At 36.2% G+C, this 20,888-nt stretch overlaps 1 protein-coding gene across 1 annotated transcript; it reads right to left on the reverse strand.

The window, feature by feature from the left end:
- Positions 1-164: 164 nt before the first annotated feature.
- LOC306877602 (soluble guanylate cyclase 88E-like) lies at positions 165-10,791 on the reverse strand (the record flags this gene model as incomplete). Its single annotated transcript, XM_079429457.1, has 16 exons — positions 165-531; positions 940-1,058; positions 1,731-1,820; positions 1,990-2,099; positions 2,234-2,390; positions 3,441-3,587; positions 3,779-3,925; positions 4,171-4,300; positions 6,536-6,656; positions 6,847-6,972; positions 7,928-8,069; positions 8,237-8,494; positions 8,594-8,685; positions 9,553-9,727; positions 10,444-10,576; positions 10,664-10,791. The coding sequence occupies 16 exons, from the start codon at positions 10,789-10,791 to the stop codon at positions 165-167; spliced, it is 2,442 nt and encodes an 813-aa protein (XP_079285583.1).
- Positions 10,792-20,888: the final 10,097 nt, after the last annotated feature.

A 20,888-nucleotide genomic window follows, 5' to 3' on the forward strand; every position in this document is an offset into this window, starting at 1 on the left:
TGAAGTCTGCATCAAAACATGATTTGTGCTTGTGTTCATTCATTCACATTTAATTTATTCCCAGAATTTGCTGCCACACATGCAGTTTTCTGACCATTCTAGAACTGATGTGATCTATCTGTGATATAATAAATACTATTTTATCATCAATCTCTCCTGGCTATTCACAGCAGATTGCAAGCTGTGCTTCGCATGGGGAGGTTAGCTGGTAATCGTGAGTACTGGCTTCTGAAAATGTGCTTTTTGTTGTTTATCTCTGGATCCGCTGCATTCTCCTGGCTGCCAGCAGGGGGAGTGCTTTCCTGCGCATTACCAGAAGCATTCTCTGCCTTCCCTCCTTGGTTATTCTTTGTTATTTTAACCTTTTCTTTGTCCTGGGACTCATTTGTGAATGTGTTTTGGTCTGGAGCGCCCTCTAGTGCTGGTAGGGTGTCAGGGGGCAGGTCAGTGGGAGTGGGTTTGCCCTCAGCCTGCTCCTCATTGGGGGTGTTCATGTTTGATGGGGAATGTTTGCTGTTGGTGCAAGTGGAACTAAAGGAAAAACACATTGAAGATGGAAAAAGTCAGAAACACAACAGTCAAGACTTTTTGATTGGATATTTTACTGGAGAACGTTAAAAACCCCATGATGGAGTCATATTATGTTTAATGCATCAAAATGATTCTTTCTAAACTGCAGAAAATATTAAATTAGCTTTTTTATGTTAGGTCATCATATATTAAATGCTTGCTAAGAAGACAGCTGCCTGCATATGTTGTGTTTTGTGTTTGTTGGAATGCTAGTGTTCCCACTAGGCCTTTTGGACTAGCAAAAGTTCCTTAGTCAACTATTATGCTTGTCAACCAGTTTTACCAGTTAAGTTTTGTCCAGAATTTGGGCCGTTTCAGCAGGATAGAGCCCATAGTGTTGTATTTTGAGTTGTGTTTTTCCAAACTCACCCATTTGAGCTTCTGTCTTCCGAGTCTTTCTGCTCATTGCTGTATCTGAGCTCTGCTGGAGTCTTAAATGAGAGATCTTTCTTTCCCTTCAGCCAGTATGTCTTCATATAACCTTTACCCTTAATCGAGAGATTAGAGTTGATTTCACACCAATTTAAGACATTATTTGCTTGTCATATAAAGTAATACTCAATTTTTTTTTTTTTTTTAGAAATGAGTACTTCTGAAAATATGCTTAAAATCATACATACACCTCAAAATACACCCACACGAACTGAAGCAATTTAAATGGGAAATGGCACAGAAATGTTTTAGTGGATTGGAAACATAAATTACTGAGCACACTTTTTTTGGAGCAAGTATTTGGTTTACATGAAAGACTTGCAATAAACTGTGGCTCTGAAAGAACTTTTTAGTTCTGTTCTGTGCTTATTCTGTGTGAGAACCTAATATGTACACTACCATTTAAAAGTTTGGGCTCAATATGAACAATATGAAGCAACAATATGAAGCAGCACGACTCTTTTCAACATTGATAGTAAGAATAAATGTTTCCTGAGCCTATTAGAATTATTCTGAAGGATCATGTGACACTGAAGGCTGGAATAATTGCTACTGAAAATTTTTACTGCAGTCTTGGTAAGCAGAAGAGACTTAAAAAACAAAAACATTAAAAAACAACCTTACCAACCACAAACTTTTGAATGGTATGCATAGTTCAAAATTTGAATGTGCATAACATTGTTGATATTGGCAGTGAAGATGATGAGGTTGATTATGTATAGTAATACCTTAACAAAAATCTTTCCTCGTTCCTCGATGATGTATGGTTCATGCTCCAGATGGTCTTTGGTGGTCTGACTGATGTGGATTTGCATGCCCTAGCCGCACAGAAAGAGAGAGATTATAATTAGCTTTTTAATTAACTGCATTTTCTTTAAAATTAATTTAAAATTACTCATTAATATTTTCTATTGCATGATGACACAGTTTTGTTTAGTTATTAGAGGGAGTTCATTTTTGTCCGTACAGCATTAGAAAGTGGCTCACCACACCGTTAGACTCCATCCGAGAAGCTGTGTTTACCGTGTCCCCAAACAGACAATACCTGGGCATCTTCAGACCCACCACACCTGCGACCACCATTCCAGAGTGAATACCTGTGTGAAGACCACCACAAAAGAGTTAAAAAGTCTAAATCACTTTCTCACATTGTGTGGCATGTAGAGAAAAGATCAGATGAAAGGGTTGCAGTGGCTTCATGTGATGCTGTGTGAGTCCGGTGTTCACCCACCGACACGGATCTGGATGTTGTCCCCAGTGGAGGGGTCTTTTAGATGGTCGATGGAGCTCAACATGTCTAGAGCCATGTCACAGATGTGGTGGGCATGGAATGTGGTCTTATTGGGCACACCTGCCACAACCATGTAGGCATCCCTAATGGTCTCCACCTGAAGGGGCAAGAGCATTTGTTGCATGCCATTTTGAAGGCTTTAATAATGATGGTAAAGATTAAAAAACCTTAATTAGAAACATATAATGACGGTAATTACGGTAATGATTGTAAAGATAAAAAAAAACATTAATTAGAAATATTTAATAGTAGAAGAAAATAGGGATGCATTGATATAAAAATTCAGCAGATAACACTAAGCTGATATTTTCTGGTTTTTCAACCAAAGTATACATCCAAAATTATTTTCATGTCATGTTCGATATTAAAATTCTTAAAGACATTTATAATGTATAATAAATGGATATTAATTTTGAAATTTGCTAAATATTACAAGTTCAAAATTGTTTTTGAACAGTAGTGTATACTGTTCAAAAGTTCAGTGGGATCTGTAAGGTTATTAAATTAAATTAATTTATTAAATTAATACTTTTATTTCATCAAGGATGTATTAAGTTGATCAAAAGTGACATTCAAATAACAAAAAAATTACAAAAGATTTATATTTCAAATGAATGCTCTTCTTTTCAACAGTTTATCAAAAATCATGAAAAAAATGTATCTTGGTTTCCACAAAAATATTAAGCAGCACAACTGTTGTGTTAATATAATAATAAGAATGTTTCTTCAGAACCAAATTAGCATATAAGTATGATTTCCGAAGGTTCAGTGCCACTAAAGACTGTGCCACTAAAATTCAGTTTTGCCATCACAGTAAAATTACATTTAAAAAAAGAAAACTTGTATTACTGTTTTATTGCATTTTTGATTAAATAAATGCATCCTTAGTGAGCAGAAGATACCTCTTTAAAAAACATAAAAAATTGTACCAACCCCGAAATTTTGAACAGTCATGTATCCACTATTGACTGATATGTATAAATTAAAAAATCTCTAAAATAAAGATAACCGAAATAGTGCTGATATATTGTGCCTCCATTGTAAAGAAAAAGTAGACCACTGTCTTGAAGGTCTTTTAGGTCAAAGAATTGGCATGAGAAGCTATTCTGTTGTGTCATGTGGCTATTGTTTGAGTTACTTATGTTACCTTGTAAACATTGTGCTTTTCGCTGAGCGTGTCAAAAACGATGTAGATCTCATTTAGCATGTCCACCACCTGCATTGGGGTTATGTGGATACAGATCTCATTAAACTTCACCACATCGCTGAACAGGATGGTCACGTCCGGGAACACCTGGAGGGAGATAACAGATCAAGAATGCCTCCTAAAAAAAGCAGGACAGCACAAGAGGAAAAACAGACGGCTTTTCATCGTAATTCATTATCTGTCTTGAGATCTTGATATAGTCAAATTCACAATGGTCACTCATTACTAAGAGAAGTTCATATAAATTGTGTGCTTTATTGTGACAGTAGTGTGTGCACCTGACACGTCTCCAGTGCTGTGATTCCCTTGCGCAGTCGGTCTGCCACTGCTTTGGGGATCATGGCGTACAGCAGGGAGTCTCCTCTCTTCTTCTCCTCATCCAGCTTTTTAATGATCTCCTGCAGCTGTGCATACTTCTGCTGCTCCTGTAGGTGGCACAGTAAGAGTTCGGCCTGTCATTTGCATATTATTTCTAGATGCATAGCCACAGCCAGAGACTCTGTGCTTATTAAACGGCTTAATAGACTCGAGTCAGTCTGTGCCAGAAATTCTGCTACATAACTCCTTTTATATAAACTGAAATAAAATGTGTCTCTTTAAGGATGGTGGTGGATTACAGTATTTGTAAGTCTAGATTTTGAGCTCGGTGGCATCAGTGCAGCAATCTTACCTGGTCAAGTGCCAGTTGCAGCTCAGCTGATTGCTGTGTTCCTGCCAGGATGAGCTCTCTGCTGGAGTCGTGAAGGTTTAAATCATTGACGTAAACACCCATTTTTATCATGTCCTCCACTGTCTCAATACTGTACAAAGGAGAATACGGTTTAAAACAGACTTCAGCATTTTTAGCTGTAATCGTATAGCCTTTTTTGTGGTTAAACTGTATATAGAGACAGTCTGACAATTGAAGAGTTAGATGTGTTTATATAGTTTTCAAATGGCAAGTAACAGGTCTGTTCTGATTGGCTCATGGACAGTAGGGGAAGAAACTATACTAATGCAAATGATAAAAAGCCAACTAACCATTTAATTTCTCAACCATGTTGAGAAATTAAATGGGCTTAGTAACTTTAAAGGGAGGAGAGAATTTTTTGTTGTTGTTGTTGAAATTTGTTTATTTTAAGGATATACAGTGCCCTCCAAAAGTATTGGAACAGTAAAGACAAAATTTCTCTGTTGGCTGTGGAGTCAAGACATTTACAAATATGATTAAAAGATGAATATGAGACAAAACTACAGAATGTCAGGTTTTATTATTGGGTGATTCAACACAGATGTTTTACCAGCTAAGAAGTTCAGCACGTTTAGAGTTTCATCCCTCTATCTGATGTGAGCATAAGTATTGGAACAGTTGCCTCACAGGTCTTTCTAAGTGATCAGCTGTGTCCTGTTGCATTAATTCTTCAGATATTAAAAGCAGGGAATGTGTTGTATCAGTTATATCCATTACTTCTGTATTCTGAATCTTGCATTTGATGATGACACACACACACCAGGATGAAGATGAGGGAGCTGACTTTGAGAGAAAAGCAAGCAATTTGGATGCTAAAAGAAAAGAGGAAGTTAGTTAGAGCTCTAGCAAAAACAAAGGGCATGGAGAAATCAAGAGATTGGAAAACACCAGCAACCAACAATGACCTGATCGACTGAGAAAACAACAGTAGTTGACAGACGAATAATAAAAGCTGTGAAAATGAATCCTAAAAGACGTGTCTGTAAAATCACCAACAACTTCCAGAAAGCTGGGGTGATGCTCTGACAATTTACTGTCCTCAGGAGACTTTGACACAGAATTACAGATGCTACACAGCAAGATGCAGACCTCTGACCAGCACCAAAAATAGAAAGGCAAGATTAGAGTTTGAAAAAAAGCACAAAGGTGAGCCAGAAGAGTTTTGGAACTGTGTTTATGGACTGATGAGACAAAGATGAACCTTTATCTAAGTGATGGGAAAGCAAAAATGTGGAGAAAAAAAGGGAACTGCAATGATCCCAAGCATACAGCCTCATCTGTAAAGCAAGGTGGAGGTGATGTCGTGGCATGGGCATGCATGGCTGTCTCTGGAACAGGCCCTCTCAACTTTACTGATGACTTAATGTATGATGACAGTAGCAGAATGAATTTGGAAGGGTACAAAACCATCTTCCCTACCAATATTCAAGAAAATGCCACCAGATTCATTGGGAAGTACTTCATATTGCATCAAGACAATGACCCAAAACACCCTGCCAGTTCAGTCAAGGAATTTATAAGGGAAAAGAAATGGAAAGTCTTAGAATATCCCAAGTCAATCTCTAGATTTAAATCCAAATGAACATGAATTTCACCAGCTGGAGAGGAGAGTAAAGGCAGAAACTCCCCAAAACAAGCAACAATTGGAACTGGCTGCATTAAAGGCTGGGAAAAGTATTTCAAAGGATGAGACCAAGAGTCTGGTGATGTCTATGGGTCACAGACTCACTGCTGTGATTGTGCGCAAGGGATCTGAAACTAAATAATAGCTTTTAATCTTTTATATCTGCTTTATGTTCAACTGTCCCAATACTTATGCTCACATCAATGAGTGGGATGAACTCTAAAAGTGCTGTTCTTTTTATTTGGTAAAACGTATGTGTTGAAACGGCTAATAATAAAATGTGACATTCTGTAGTTTTGTCTTTTAATCATATTTGCAAATGTCTTGACTCCACAGCCAACAAAGCAATTTTGTCTTTACTGTTCCAATACTTATGGGGGGCACTGAACAGTTTTGCTGCAGTATTGGATTATGTCCAATGTAAAAATATGGATCATTAAGCAAAACCAGTTAGGTCAGAGAGAGAGAAAGTGGAAAATGGTCTTTTAAAATTAAATAATGACATTTGGGGGGGTAAGGAAATTTTAATATTGTAAGTCGATCTCAGGATTAAACTAAAATGGTTTGAGTGCAGGATATAGTCCCTTTGAAATGACGTGATTGTCAGGTTTATGTGGCAATAACTAAACTACTGTTTTCATTAGCTCAATGTTGTAAATGTGTGAGGTTATGAGGGCTTACATTGGAGTTCCTAGAAAGATGAGGGAGTCCCATTGAGGGACATACTTCATCTGGCCCTTGAGGTGGAGAGGCTTTTTAGGGGGCTCCCGCATGTCTTCAAATATGGTTTCACTGCACTTGCCTACATGAGAGAGGACGTTTCATTTTTCACTGCATAGACAGAAGATTTGCATTTATATGGATGATCTAGAGGCACTTTCTGAGTCAATTTTAGTTCCCAAATCACAGAATAATGATTGTAATTTTATTGACTTGATAAAATTTCTCATTGTTGCTCCTTCAAAGCATCACTTTACTGTAATGTGTCTAACCGGTGACAGTCTGAAAAGCCAGCAGCTCGATGTCCTCTCCTCCAGAATTAGCCAAGCTCTTGTACTTAGTCAGAGCGCTGCTGTATTCCTGATCTGTCCCCTTCATTTCCTCCATCACTTTAATATCTGAGAGAACAGCAGAGGCAGTGAAAGAAGTCAGTATGAGATGTTTTAGAATTGTATCTGCTTTAATATGTAGAGGCAAGGTATCTGGGTGTGAACTGTCACATATCTGATTTCTGATGTATGAGGTTCTGACTGGTCAGTGTGGTTTTAGCAGTCATTAGGCCCATGTGGAATATGAGCACAGAATTCTAAAGAAACCTCAGCAAAATTCCACAGAATTGAAAAAAATCACCTTTGAGAAGATTTGTTTACACACGGGTCAGTGTCGTATAGTAGAAGTCTAGTTTAAACCCACACCAAGTTTTTAGAAATGTACTTTTTGTGTTCATGTTTGGCTAATATGGCTTTTTCAAGATGGACATTTGAGTCATAATAATAAAAATAAAAACTGTAAATATAAATGCAATCATTTATTTAATCTAACTTTATTTGACCAAAAATAGTAATATTTTGAAATATTATTACAATTTAAAATAGGCCTATCTGTTTTCTATTTTAATATATTAAAAAATGTATTCCAGTGATGGCAAAGCTGAATTTTCAGCAGGCATTACTCCAGTCTTCAGGGTCACATGATCCTTCAGAAATCATTCTAATGTGCTGATTTGTTCCTCAAGAAGCTTTACTTCTTATCAATGTTGAAAACAGTCGTGCTGCTTGATATCTTTGTGGAAATTTATACATTTTAAGGATTTTTCGATGAATAGAAAGTGTATTTTTTAAAATTATTTATTTGAATTTTAAATATACAAATATAGGACAAATAGGAAAAAATTACTTTTATTGTTATTATTTTTACATATTGCGTATAAAAAAAACAATTAAATTTAATTCGACAGATTTTTCCCAAAATCAGTTTAAGAATTGTGAAAACATTCTGCCGATTCTGTTTTGCCCCACACTCTAATACAAATTTAATACTAATCACAATCTAATACTAGTCCAAGCATTATACCTCTCTCTTCCTTCTTTGGTTTTTCACTTTCCTCTTTCTCCTCTGGTTCTTCTTTGCTGAGTTTAGGGATGTTGACCTTCTGTTTGCTCTCTACCACAGCCTTAGACAGCAGTTCAAACACATTGTTGAGGTGGGTGTAGATCTGAAAGAGCACACACCAACAGAATGCTTTTTCAGGACATAAATGCCAAGAGCAAGAAAAGAAAGCATAAACATTTTTTAGATGGCTTGTCTAAAACTCTTAAGTTGTCGGTTACTTTCATGCTGCTTTGGCTTTGGATCTGTTCTCCTACCCTTCTGTTCACTCACATTATCCCAGCTGAATTCCAGCATGGGTCGCACCAGGGTAAACTCCTCATTGACCTTTTTGCCCTGCAGATCAGAAAACACCTCTTTCAAACCGTCTCCGATCCGATACATGGTCATGTCCCTACGGAATATCACGCTGAAGGGGAACATGTCAAAAAATATTCCTCGCTTCATGGGCAGTTTCTCATAGCCTGGAGCTGTTTTCTGCTGGGGCATACGGTGCTTAAACGCAGCATTGTCAAAATTCATCTTGTACACCTTCAGAGAGAGTGAGAAGATCAGAAACGTGAGAAATAAAGAATAACAGAGCTTGGTTTGTGTAAACAGAGGAAGGTAAATGTCTTTTTGGACTCCTACCACATATGTCATTTTCTCTGTTTCCTCTTTAGACAGAATCTCCACTTCAATGTCTGTGTTGTAAAACTGCCGGCCCACCTGAGAGAGCTGCCCTACAGAGAAGTCACAACAGACGCTATTTGAATTTTAAACAGGCTGAGGCAACACTGTGGACTGACTGACCAGCTTTCATTGTGTAAGATCTAGTCAAACATCATTTTACCACATCTCTATTATCTAAGCTTTACTTTCAGATCATTATTTTACCTCACATCTCTCAAGAATTTTAATATGCAGTTTCAGAAAGCACGCGTACAGAAGTCACCAATAAGCTCATTCTGTTAATATGGTAACTATTCAACAAATAAACGATGTAAAAAGCATTCATTAAATACATATAGGGAAGCTCAGTAGAAAGCTATATTGTACAGTTTTTGGATGTAAATTATATTAGTTGAGATTGGGCGAATCAGGCGGAAATCTAAGTACTTGACCTGTAATAATTATTATAAAACAGTTCATTTCTGCCCTTGAATTTACATTAGTGGTGGTACATTTTCAATGAATCTTTCCGCAGGTTACTTTGTGCCAGTAGGTGGCGACAGGCAACTATCTTTATCATTGAATCATTGATTTAAACCTATTTAAAAAATGAGTGTCAGAGACTCACTGAAACATTCATTCAACAGATTTGTTTAAATCATTGATTCATTCAGGAATCATACATGAATCACTGAATCATTTATCCTGTTGATTAATGTGTACATGTTGCTCTGAGATGCTCAGTTGTTAACTTTGCTTTTGCTTTATTTGGAAACAAGGATGTGACCATATAAAACATATGATTGACATATTGTTTACTGAACTGTAAATTGTTGTATAAAACTGTATTGTTGTATAAAAGCAATATCACACCAGACCTACTGGTCTGAATACACTCTCCTCAACATGCATCTAAGAACATAACTCAGCCCTATTACCTTTGACGAACTGTGTGAATCCTTTTCTGGTTGAACGGTAGTGCAGGGTAAGACTCGTCTCACATTCTTCCTCTACACAGAAACTGGGCGGCTGGACTTTTGGGAAGGAGAAACGGAAGTACTCATGCAGGTTATCTAGCTCATTGATGAAATCTCGTACATTGCGCCCCAGTACCTGAGACAGAGATATTAGAAGAGTTTTAAACGTGTGTAAAAAGAGTGTAAAATGTGAGTACAACTGTACAGTTAATCATTGAAAAAGCCCACTAAAGAAAACTAAAAGAAAAATGTTAAACACTACCGTTCAAAAGTTTGAGTCAGTGAAATTATTTGAAAATATTTACGAAAGAAGTCTCTTATGTTCAACGTGGCTGCATTTATTTGATCAAAATACAGTAAAATCAAATACAGTACAATACAAATACAGTAAAAAACAGTAATATTACGAAACATTTTTAGAGTTTAAAATAACTTGTCTGTTTTAAAATATTTTCAAATGTCATTCCTGTGATGACAAAGCTGAATTTTCTGAAGCCATTATTCCAGTTTTCAGTGTCCTTCGGCAATCGTTCTGATATGCTGATTTTCTGCTCGACATTTCTTATTATTAATGTCGAAAACAGCTGAGCTGCTTAATGTTTGTCAACTGTCAACTGATACTTTTTATTTAAGGATTCATTGATGAATAGGAAGTTGAACAGCATTTATTTGAAATAGATTTTTGTATTAGTGTAAAAGTTTTTACTGTGACTTTTGATCAATTTAAAGCAACCTTGCCGAATAAAAGTATTAATTTCTCCAAAGAAAGATCCCTGACCCCAGATTTGTGAACGAAATGGTAGTGTATGGGTTTTCCTATATGAGTACCTGTCGACTATGTTTAAAAATCACCTTTAAGATCCTTTCATAGCCATAGTTTCCTATCCGCTTGACCATGTAGACCCCGAAAGCATACATCAGCTCATCATGAGTTTTCCCCAAAACCTCTCCAGCTGCCTTTGCCAATCTTAAAATCAGATTATCACTGAAATAACAAACACCAGCATTGTTAACTTAGACAGATGCAATCTATGACAATTCATTTATCAGAAATGCGACTCTTAGGACTTACTTGTACATCTGGTGTCGAACAAATTTGAGGTGCGGGATCTCCGCTCTGGCCTCGATTAGCCTCCATACGTCCTCTCCATATGATTCATTAATGTAGTCATTCACTGCTTCCAAATACAGGCCATACATCTTCAGGGGGTTTAGAACCTCCACTACACTGCCTCAGAAATCTGATCAGCCTGCAGAGAGCACAATACCTGGATCTGAGATGCTTCAGTGACATCAAGAGGCTTTTAGATGGCAAAAATCAATATAATGCCCAAATAGACAAGAAGCATAAACAAGCAGAGATTTATAGAGGACCTGAAGATGCAAACATATAACTCATCTCTGATATGATTAAACTGTCCAGTTTAAAATGAATAGATGTTCACTAGATATGATATTGTTGCAGACAATTTTGTGTAATCTATGAGAGTCTGAGAGCCTCTGTGTTGCTTATCCATCCTTTTTTGTTGTCTATTTGTGTAAAATGCTATTTTGTTTGATTGATGAGTACTATATAATGTGCTGTGCTGTTATAAACCATCTCTCCTGTGACAGGCTGTTTAGTACACAACATCCTCTATAACCCTTAGTCATGTAAAAAAATAAATAAATATATATATATAGCAGATAATAGGATCTACAGTAATGAACACCAAATTCGATTAAACTAACAGATCAGTAGATGATAGAGAAGTAAGAGTATGTATGTGGCTTACCTGCAGACCCTCAGTCCTGTGTAATGAGTCTGAATTTGGCTAAAGCAGAACCTTCTCTCTCCCTCTTTCTCTCTTAGTCACTCTCTCTCTCTCTCTCTCTTAAAACACCTGTTTTTGGCACCTGAAGCACTTCATACTCCTTTCTGTCAGGACAATGGCCACACAGGCTAAAACAGGAGAGCAGGAGTGTGTTTGTGGCAGGTGCTAAACAACACATATGCATGGACAGTCATCATGCATAGTCCCCTTTCTCCTTCTCATTGACATTTGTTGCTATAAATGAAGTGTAATCCTAAAGTTAAGCCATTTTCGCACGCACGCACGCACGCACACACACACACACACACACACACACACACACACGCACGCACACACACACACACACACACACACATATTATAGATTGCTTGCTATTGACTGATTTTTGTTACTGAGCTATGAAATCCTTTATATTGTCATTAAGACATGTTTTATTTTGTTTATTTAGCTACTGTCATTCATTGCCATAGCTGATGATTAACGGAGAATTAATATTATGCATTTCTGTCTCTAAAACCTTGACAACATATTGGATAAAAGAATTAGAAGGAGATGAATAAAGAGTGTATTATTATAGGCTAAAGTCCCATTATAGTCTTTGGCTATACGCAGATGGCTCTTACCCTTTAACGGCTTCCATCTAAATTGTCTGCATTGAAAGAAAAACTGTGCTTAACCTAACCTAATGTAAGTACAGGAAATTCATGCATATGTTTTGAATTTACGTAGGATTTTTAACATATTGAAGATTGCACAGATATGTCAAAATTTGAGTAGATAGTTCAAATAGTTTTAAATAGTTTTAAATAATTTTAAAGTCAACAAAAGATCTCATTAAAAACTTACAAATTATTAACTTCTCTCTCCTTACATTATCAATGTCGATCTTCTGTTGTCTCTCTGTGTAGTATTCTCATTAGCCGCTAGGGGCCACTGTGGACACATTGTCAATACGTTATTGGCCCCACGCTGAAAGCTGCAAAACGTCTCGGCTGTTGCCCTTTAATATCAAACGACTCATTATCGTTGCATTGCAACGCAAAGAAATGGCTCACATCATATTTATCCTGTATATTATGTTTATATATGTGTCAAAGTGGGCACGCGTGTGATTTATGCGCATCCTATAAGAGACTCTGAGCACTTGACAGTGCAATTAGTGGTGTATGCGGAAAGGACCGGAGAAGCGAGAACTGTGTTCCTGTATAGCTTCCTCACAAGCCAATAATTAGCATGTCTTTGTTTCCAGTCACCCAAGAAAGCCCTCTCAACACCTATCAGCCTCTATCTCTCACATGCAGTAGCCTATTCTCTCTCTCTATGGTCTATTTGAACAATAAAAAGGGTCATATCCAAGTCCACCAGTTACTGTAGGTCTCTTTCTTGTTTATTTACTGCATTTTTTCTCTCTCTCGTCATGAGTGTACAGTGTAAGTTACAGTAGGTCACAATGCCTGTGATAAACACGGTAGTCACAAGGACTTTGTCTACTTATTTATTAGATGCTGGATTTAAATACCTCGCTCAAAATTCGAATAATGTCCTCCAAACTTTCATTTTTTTTGTAGTAGCAGTTGAGTAAACGAGAACACAATAAAACTACGCCGACAAAGCATCTTTTCTAGGAAATAACACAAAAATGTCGTGGGTATAGAAAAAAAGTACAAATATTTACATATTTTGCATTTAATTTGTACTAATACGTTTTAATGTCAATATTAAATTGTTCAAGGTACTCTTCTATTCCATCTGATTTTATGATAATAACGAGCTATTTTTAAAATAGCTAGTTATTAGTGTTTTTTTTTTTTTTTTGTAGCCATGACTTTAAGGTAGCTATACTGAAATAACTTTCAACCATAAACCGTCCTATGACAAATATTCTGTAAAATGTGTGACAACTTGTCCCGATCTCCCCTATATGCCCACTTATATTCAAATGATTCCTTTTGAGATATTGTCTTCAGAACCTTCCCTCGTTTTCATCCAGCAAGGTACTTTTACTCTTGCCTCTGAGGATTATGCATAACAAATACCTCGATCATTTGTTTGCATTAGCATTTCAGCTTTGTGCTGAAATCTTTCGAAAATCCCATGTCAGTCTATCTGTGAGGCAAATCAGGAGCTCTCAGAGGAGCTATGAAGCCGTATGTGTGTGGAGGTTGAATGCAGCATATGTGAATGCGCGTGCATGGATATGTGGGAGGACAGCATGCTTACGGTTCCAAAGCCATTGCTCTGAAAACCTCTGCAGAATTTCAGTTTTATTCTTACGGCGGGTTAAGGAATTACATAAGACATCTTATTGATTTGTTGTTTCGTAAGTAATGAAGTAAGAAAGATGGAATAATTTAAAGACGTACATCTCCTTTAGATATCTCCGGCATGCAACTGGCACTGTGAACTTGTGTGCTTGTAAAATGACACGCTTTTATGTTTGTCGGCCTGCATTTGTGTTGCTACTTCACAGCCAAATGATGGATGAGTCGTGTTTACATTACAGTCAAAAATATTACTAATGCATGTACATGGCGGCACATCCTGTGGTCTGACACTGATGGATTTCATGCATAATAAGGCCAGACTCTTTCAGGACCAGTAGTCGGAGGGAAGAATGCAAATGCCCCCATCATATCTAATATGTATTCACTCATAAATGTTAATTCAATGAGTGCATATTTACCACCAGAATGACTTCACGGAAATATTGCCACATTTTCAAATATGAACTCACTATTTGGCAAATCATTTGTGTGGTCCCTGTAGATAGGATTGAGTCTGCAGCTTATTTAATATGAACGTGACCACACAAAGGCAATGTGGATAATTCACACGTTGTGAAAATGGAAATTTCTTGGCAGACGAGCCGAAGCCATTATGCCCCATAGCTGAATCCTGAATACCCGTCTGCGTATGTTTCCTATTTCTCCTTTTTTTTTTTTTTTTCCTCCCAGTCCACAATTCTCACTGAGACCTTAACGTTCTTGTCTATCAATAGCATAATTGTATCTATGGCCAGGAGGGTTCATGTCTAACCACACAAGCAGTTAATACATCTATGATCACTTCGTTGCTAGCTCTGAAGCCAAATGCCTGTTTCATATTCATGCGTTGATCTTCCAGTGAGTATTTTTACTGTTTAAGGATGCGACTGCGAAGCCCCAGCGAAGCACAGACGTTTCATTTTGTGCTTTTAATGAAATTATTGATAACGGTATTGATTCAGAGAGGATGGTGTGACCTTGACATTTGCTTGGCAAGCTTTTAGAAGAATGTGAACCAGACATTGTTTTGATTTATATCGCCATAACACATCAAGTCAGTTTGTTTTTATTAGGTTGGTGGATATCAGATTGATGACATGGACTTGTAGGAGGCAGCTTAAAAATATCAATATTCAGCATGTTCTGTGCTTTCAATTGCACTTTCAGTTGTACAGGAGAGAAATCTTTAAGAGACAGATATTTAAAGATCAATTTTGTAATTTAATATATTTTTGATTATTTTTAAATTATTGTATGCGAAAGGCTCATATGAGTAAGCAGCATTATTCTAGACCTGCTTAAAAGGTTAAAGTTCAGATTCTGCAATGACTTCTTCAAAGAAGTTTGGTTTATACTTGTAAGATTAACAGGGTCGATCTGTAGATGATTTAGATGTAAATTATTGGATTATATTAAAACAAAGATCGATTCATATTTTGGGAATTCTTTTGCAGTTGTTCTGGAATACCAAATTCTGTAATTTGCATTCAGGCTGTTAGGCCCCCCCAAAACTGAATGAATGTACAAGAGCTCTAACTTCAGGCACTTAGTTAATTATTTAGGCCCTACTGGTGATGTATTTTTCAAACTAAAAATCAAAGCTCATCACAGACTTTAAGAACATACAGTTTAGAAAACAAAACTAACTGTAAAATCAAATTTGACATCAATCACGTTCACTATGAATTAGTTGGTCAGGTATATTTGAGTTTAGTCTACCAACCAATGATTTTCATTACTACAAAGGTGGATACATTTTTACCAGGGTTCATTACCTGCTTTGGGGCAGGTTATGGTTTTGATTACAGTTCTCATATAGACACTGGGCCAATCACCAGCTGTGAGCAGTGTGATGAATCTTTGATGCACTGAAGTCATTTGCCCTGTATCTCTCCCTCCAACCTAAAGTGCACTTCACAGGGAGAGACTTTCATATATCCACATAATCGGCTTTCCTTAATAATTATTTGAGAGATATAGATTTTCAGGAGAGAGAGCCTTGTACCTTTGTCAGCATTTTGAGCTGCACATTAAAAACTTATTATTGGGTTGTATATATTTGCAAGTGCTATATTGCTGTAGGTGATGCAGAAAACCTGTATAAAAATACTTTCTGAAGTTCTGATTGTATAGTGTAGAACAATAGTGGTGATTTTTATTTTTCAGTGACATGGATTAGCAAGGTGGCGACTTAGAGTCATTGAATGATTCATTCAACCATTTGTAAAAAACAAAAAACAATTAATTTTGTTCCTGTATAAATTAATCTATTATATGAATTATTTTGACAATCATTAACTCCTATTAAGTACACCTACTGTATGACTAAATTATTTTGTTGGTGGGAATAAAAATAGTAAGTAATTAGGAACATTGTGTGTAGTATGTAAGTTGTTAAATATTAATTTATTTATTGAAACGTTTGCAAAATCACATTCTAAACCATAATGATATTTTGAATATCAGCAAGGCTGTGGTTACCTGCAGTGTCTTGCATGCCTATAGTCAAAACACATGCTTCCTTTGTGTGATATTGCATAAATATACAAATATAATGTAAATCTGTAAAATATCCAGTACAGTAGTTTAATATAATTTTGCATGAATAAGTATTAATATTAAAATAATATAGCTTAATCAACACATTAATGCATTAGAGTGCTGCAGTGATTACCCATTTTTGTCAACCAAACCAGAAGGCATCGTCACCCACTTCCCTTCGACAAAAAGCCAGTAGGATTTTTCCATTGGTTTTTATCATTGATATTTCATCATACCAACAAAAGATTAGGATTTTTATAAGGATTATTCATCTGGATAATCTTAACAAATGAACAACTTTTATGAATTTTGAAGCCTAAATACAATTGCTAGAAGCAAAAATTTAAACAGACTATAAGTGAACTACATGGTCATCATAAAGCATAGCATTTAACAGCTCTTTAGTCTTCATTTTCCCTGAACACTTGAGAGTAGTTTGCATTATTATAAACACAATGACGCTGTATGAGTGGACTAGTAAGTAGATCCGTTTTCCTTTTATGATGGTTGTGTATTTATGTGGGTGACCCAAGTTCGATTCCCAGCTAGTGAGGTCCTTTCCTCTCTCTCCTCTCTTGTCTTTTTCTGTCTCATCTCTGCTCTCTCTAAGAATAAAACAATTAATTATCTTGACCTTTTGATAACCACAGACCTTATTTTAGGCATTTAACCAAAAACCCATTCAAAAAACCCTTAGGCAGGTAGTGTGAAAATGCTAACTCATTTCAGGCTTTTGGCCTACAAAAATAGTCATCCCTGCAGCCCCCTGTTGATTAATTTTGGTACTACTAGTGACTCAGATGTGACACATTTCCCTGTGAAAGAACCAGAAGTATTTCGAATAGCTAGCCTATATTCTCTATGACTATGTGACAGTCAGATGACACACTATCAACACACTGGAAGACTGGAAGTTTTCAGCTCCTTGGCAGTAAGCAACACTGGTATTGGCATTTGCATTTATTCATTTGGTAGTGATTTGTAAAACCTTGACTTTCCAGCAGGGAGGCAGCTGAGAATACATGATGCTTGCTAAGTTAGGCCTTAAACACCAAGGAGAAACCCGTAAGTCCTCAGGCTAACCAAAAGCCATTACTACAGTGTTGGCTAGCACCTCCTGTTGGGCCTGCTATACAGCAGATCTCGCAGCTCTGAGCCATAGGCAGGAGCACAATAAGATTTCAGTGTCTGAATGACAGCTAGTACAATGCAGGAAGCATAAGAAGTGCAAAGAAAGAAATACAGACAAAGACAGACAGAAAGAGAGAGAGGGAAGCAATCAGTGCATGAATATTCCATTTACTGCACTGGAGCAGCATAGCAGTGCCTTTATACCTTCAGCCACCTGATCTGGAAATGAAATTACTACAGCCGATGCTCTTTTCTTCAATTTCTCACTCTTCCCTTTACTGTCCTTCGTCTTATCAAGGCTGACACTAATCCAATTTCAGCCCTGCTGGGGCCACAGCTTGCACGGTTATGTATACTGATGCCTCCTCCGGTACACACACACACACACACACACACACACACACACTTGTACACAATCTTCCACACACTCTCGTTTGCTCGTGTGCACCTTTATGTTATCTTGATGCAACAGCTGGTCTGTAATTGCATTAGTGAAGTTCATTTGGCCGCAGCTGTTGTGGACTGGATGAGCAAGGTGGGCTTAATACACATACCGATTCCAGCACATCTGCCTTTAAAATGCATGTAGACACACAGACACCCGCATATTCAATCCCCCAACACACACAATCACCCTCACATTTTTAATGGCCATTTTTAATGCCTTTAAATCTGAAGCAAACTGCTATGTGAAAACACAATTTCCTCCGTAATCACCTGTGCAGCACTGGAGGGAGGGATTAATCAATCATAAGAGCCTGTGTTTTTTTTGTTTTGTTTTTTACAACTGTTGTGCAAAGCATTGTGGTCTCATTTTTCTTTAGCTATTTGTAGATGTGCTCCGATTGACAGTTTCTCCAAGTGGTGTTTACTGCATAGTGCGTACTCTATGGGTTGAAATTCACTTAATTTGACAAATTTTGTTTGTTGGAATGCACTGAAATGATATCACACAACACTGAGTAAATAAATGTAATAGCATATACAGTCATGGCCAAAAATATCGGCACCCTTGGTAAATATGATCAAAGAAGGCTGTGAAAATTAATCCTTTGTTAATCCTTTTGATATTTTATAAAAAAACATTTAACGACAAATAGGGCACAATTAACGGCACCCTTTTATTCAATACTTTTTGAAACCTCCATTTGCCAGATTAACAGCTCTAAATTTTCTTCTATAATGCCTGATGAGGTTAAAGAACACCTGACAAGAGATCAGAGACCATTCCTTCATCCAGAATCTCTCCAGATCCTTCAGATTCACAGCTTCATGTTGGTGCTTCTTCTCTCCAGTTCACCCCACTCATTTTCTGTAGGGTTCAGGTCAGAGGACTGGAATGACCATAGCAGAAGCTTATAATATAATATACTTCAGAGATATTTTACTCATAAGAATTTCCAAGGGTGCCAATAATTGTGTCCGACGTGTATTTGAGCAAAACATTTATTTCATAATGATATTTCCCTCCATTTTAAATTCTTATTATCCAATGAAAGGTTAGATTTTTGTATTTTTTTTAAATAAAAGATTAAAAGGATTAACAATGCAGATTGATTTTCACAGCCTTCTTTGATCATATTTACCAAGGGTGCCGATATTTTTAGCCATGACTGTATATAAATATATATATATATATATATATATATATATATGTATATGGGTCATTGACGTATAAGGATTTTCGACGGGCAAATTTTAAAATACAAAAAATAATAATATCTTTAAGAAGCATTAAGAAGGTTGTGTATACATAAATTCAAATTAAAATTTTAAATCAAGTGTTTTTAGTGTTTTTTCATCTAGATGAATCGTCCATAGCCTTAAAAAATGTCATGTGGTGCGACCATGATTTATATTCAAATTAATTAATTTCCTTAACATGCTTAACATTTTTTTTAAATGCTCTCAGTAACTGAAGTGTTTTGAAACAAAGTATTTTAGAGTTTTTGTACATAATGATCTCATATTTGTGTTCTGTAATTTCAGAGTTGCCTTCTTAATTGTAGTTAGCAGACTTATATTTTCTGTAAATTGCATAAAACTGAGAAAAATATTTTTAAAATACCATTCACTTATAGCACTATAGCAGTGATTCATATTTCAGCCACAGAAATTAGATAATTCATTTTAAATTTAATACAGTTATTGCTATTATTGGTTGCGCTACATTATGAGTGGTTGCTCCAAATGACAAAAAGACCTTACATCATAAAAAATTTTAAGAAACATGTGTGAAAAGTTCAGCATATGGCACTAACTGCAGTAATTTTTTAGACCCAGTTATTTCTAAACTTTGCCCAACCTTGGCTGCTCAATTGACCCTTCGCCGGGAGTTTGATTAACAGGCAATTTGAGCAATCATAATGCCAAATCTGCCATTTTTGTCCGACAAACAAACTAGACAGGAGAGTAGATTAATGTTGGTGGACTTGAACTTGAAAAATAGTGTTTATTGACATCTTTGCACAGTTGAAACAAGATACCTTCTGATGTTCATTCATGTTTATTTTGTGCTGGAACTAGTAAGAGATAATCGGTCACATGCCGCTTGAACTGAGGTACTACAGCGATCTGTAACAACACATTAAAGAGCCACAAAACAGTATTTGTTGTTAGAATTTCTTTAAAAAATGACTAAATTTGAACTCTGAGACTTTGTTTAATACCGAAAGGTACCTGCTCTGTCAGCGTGTTGTCAGTGTCTTCTTTTCTCCGATGTATTTTTCACTGCATGAGAACATGATGTGTGGCATAAAAGTGCCATGGTTTGTCGGATGGTTTGTCTAACTTAGCAGCAGTAACTTTGCTAAGGGCTATGGTGAGCGTTTTTTTTTTTTACTTTGCTTGGCAGTAGAATCTGGTAAAATAGATTAAAATACTTATTAATAAATATATAATAAATTACTAATAAATGCATAATTACCAAACTGAATTTAGATGCTCTAAATTCCTATTATTTGCATTTTTTTCTCATATTGTAAACCGATTACACATAAACCGCTCGAAATGACCCAAACTGCATAAAAATCTATTCCAAATTATATTAAAATAAAGTATTTTGTGTATATAAACCATTAATTGAATATAAAAACACAAAAACTGTGAATCTGGGACATATATCTATAATGAAAAACGTGGTCAGTGGTCGCACCACATGATATTTTCAAATTCAGTCAAAATTTACAAGCACAGAATTAGCCACCTAAACAAAACAAGCTAGCTTCCTATGAAAGGTCACTATGACATTTATGATAAAAATAAATGCTTGTAGAAATAACTTAATATTCATTGTTTTTTTGAGGTCATACCACATGATATCCAAATGTGGTAACTACATACCAGCCATTAAAAAGTTTTTTTTTTTTTTTTTTTTCAAATTTGAAAGAGAGTTACAAACCAGCTTGATGCTTCTATGGGTCCTTGGCAAATTGTTATATGATGCAAAGTCTTATCTTTGAATCAATTTCAACATAAGAGTACCAAACTGGTAGTTTCTTGATGGTCGCACCACATGATATTTCATAAAACGGAGATTATTGGACAA

This window comes from Barbus barbus (assembly GCF_936440315.1).
Source record: "Barbus barbus genome assembly, chromosome: 12".
NCBI lineage: Eukaryota > Metazoa > Chordata > Actinopteri > Cypriniformes > Cyprinidae > Barbus > Barbus barbus.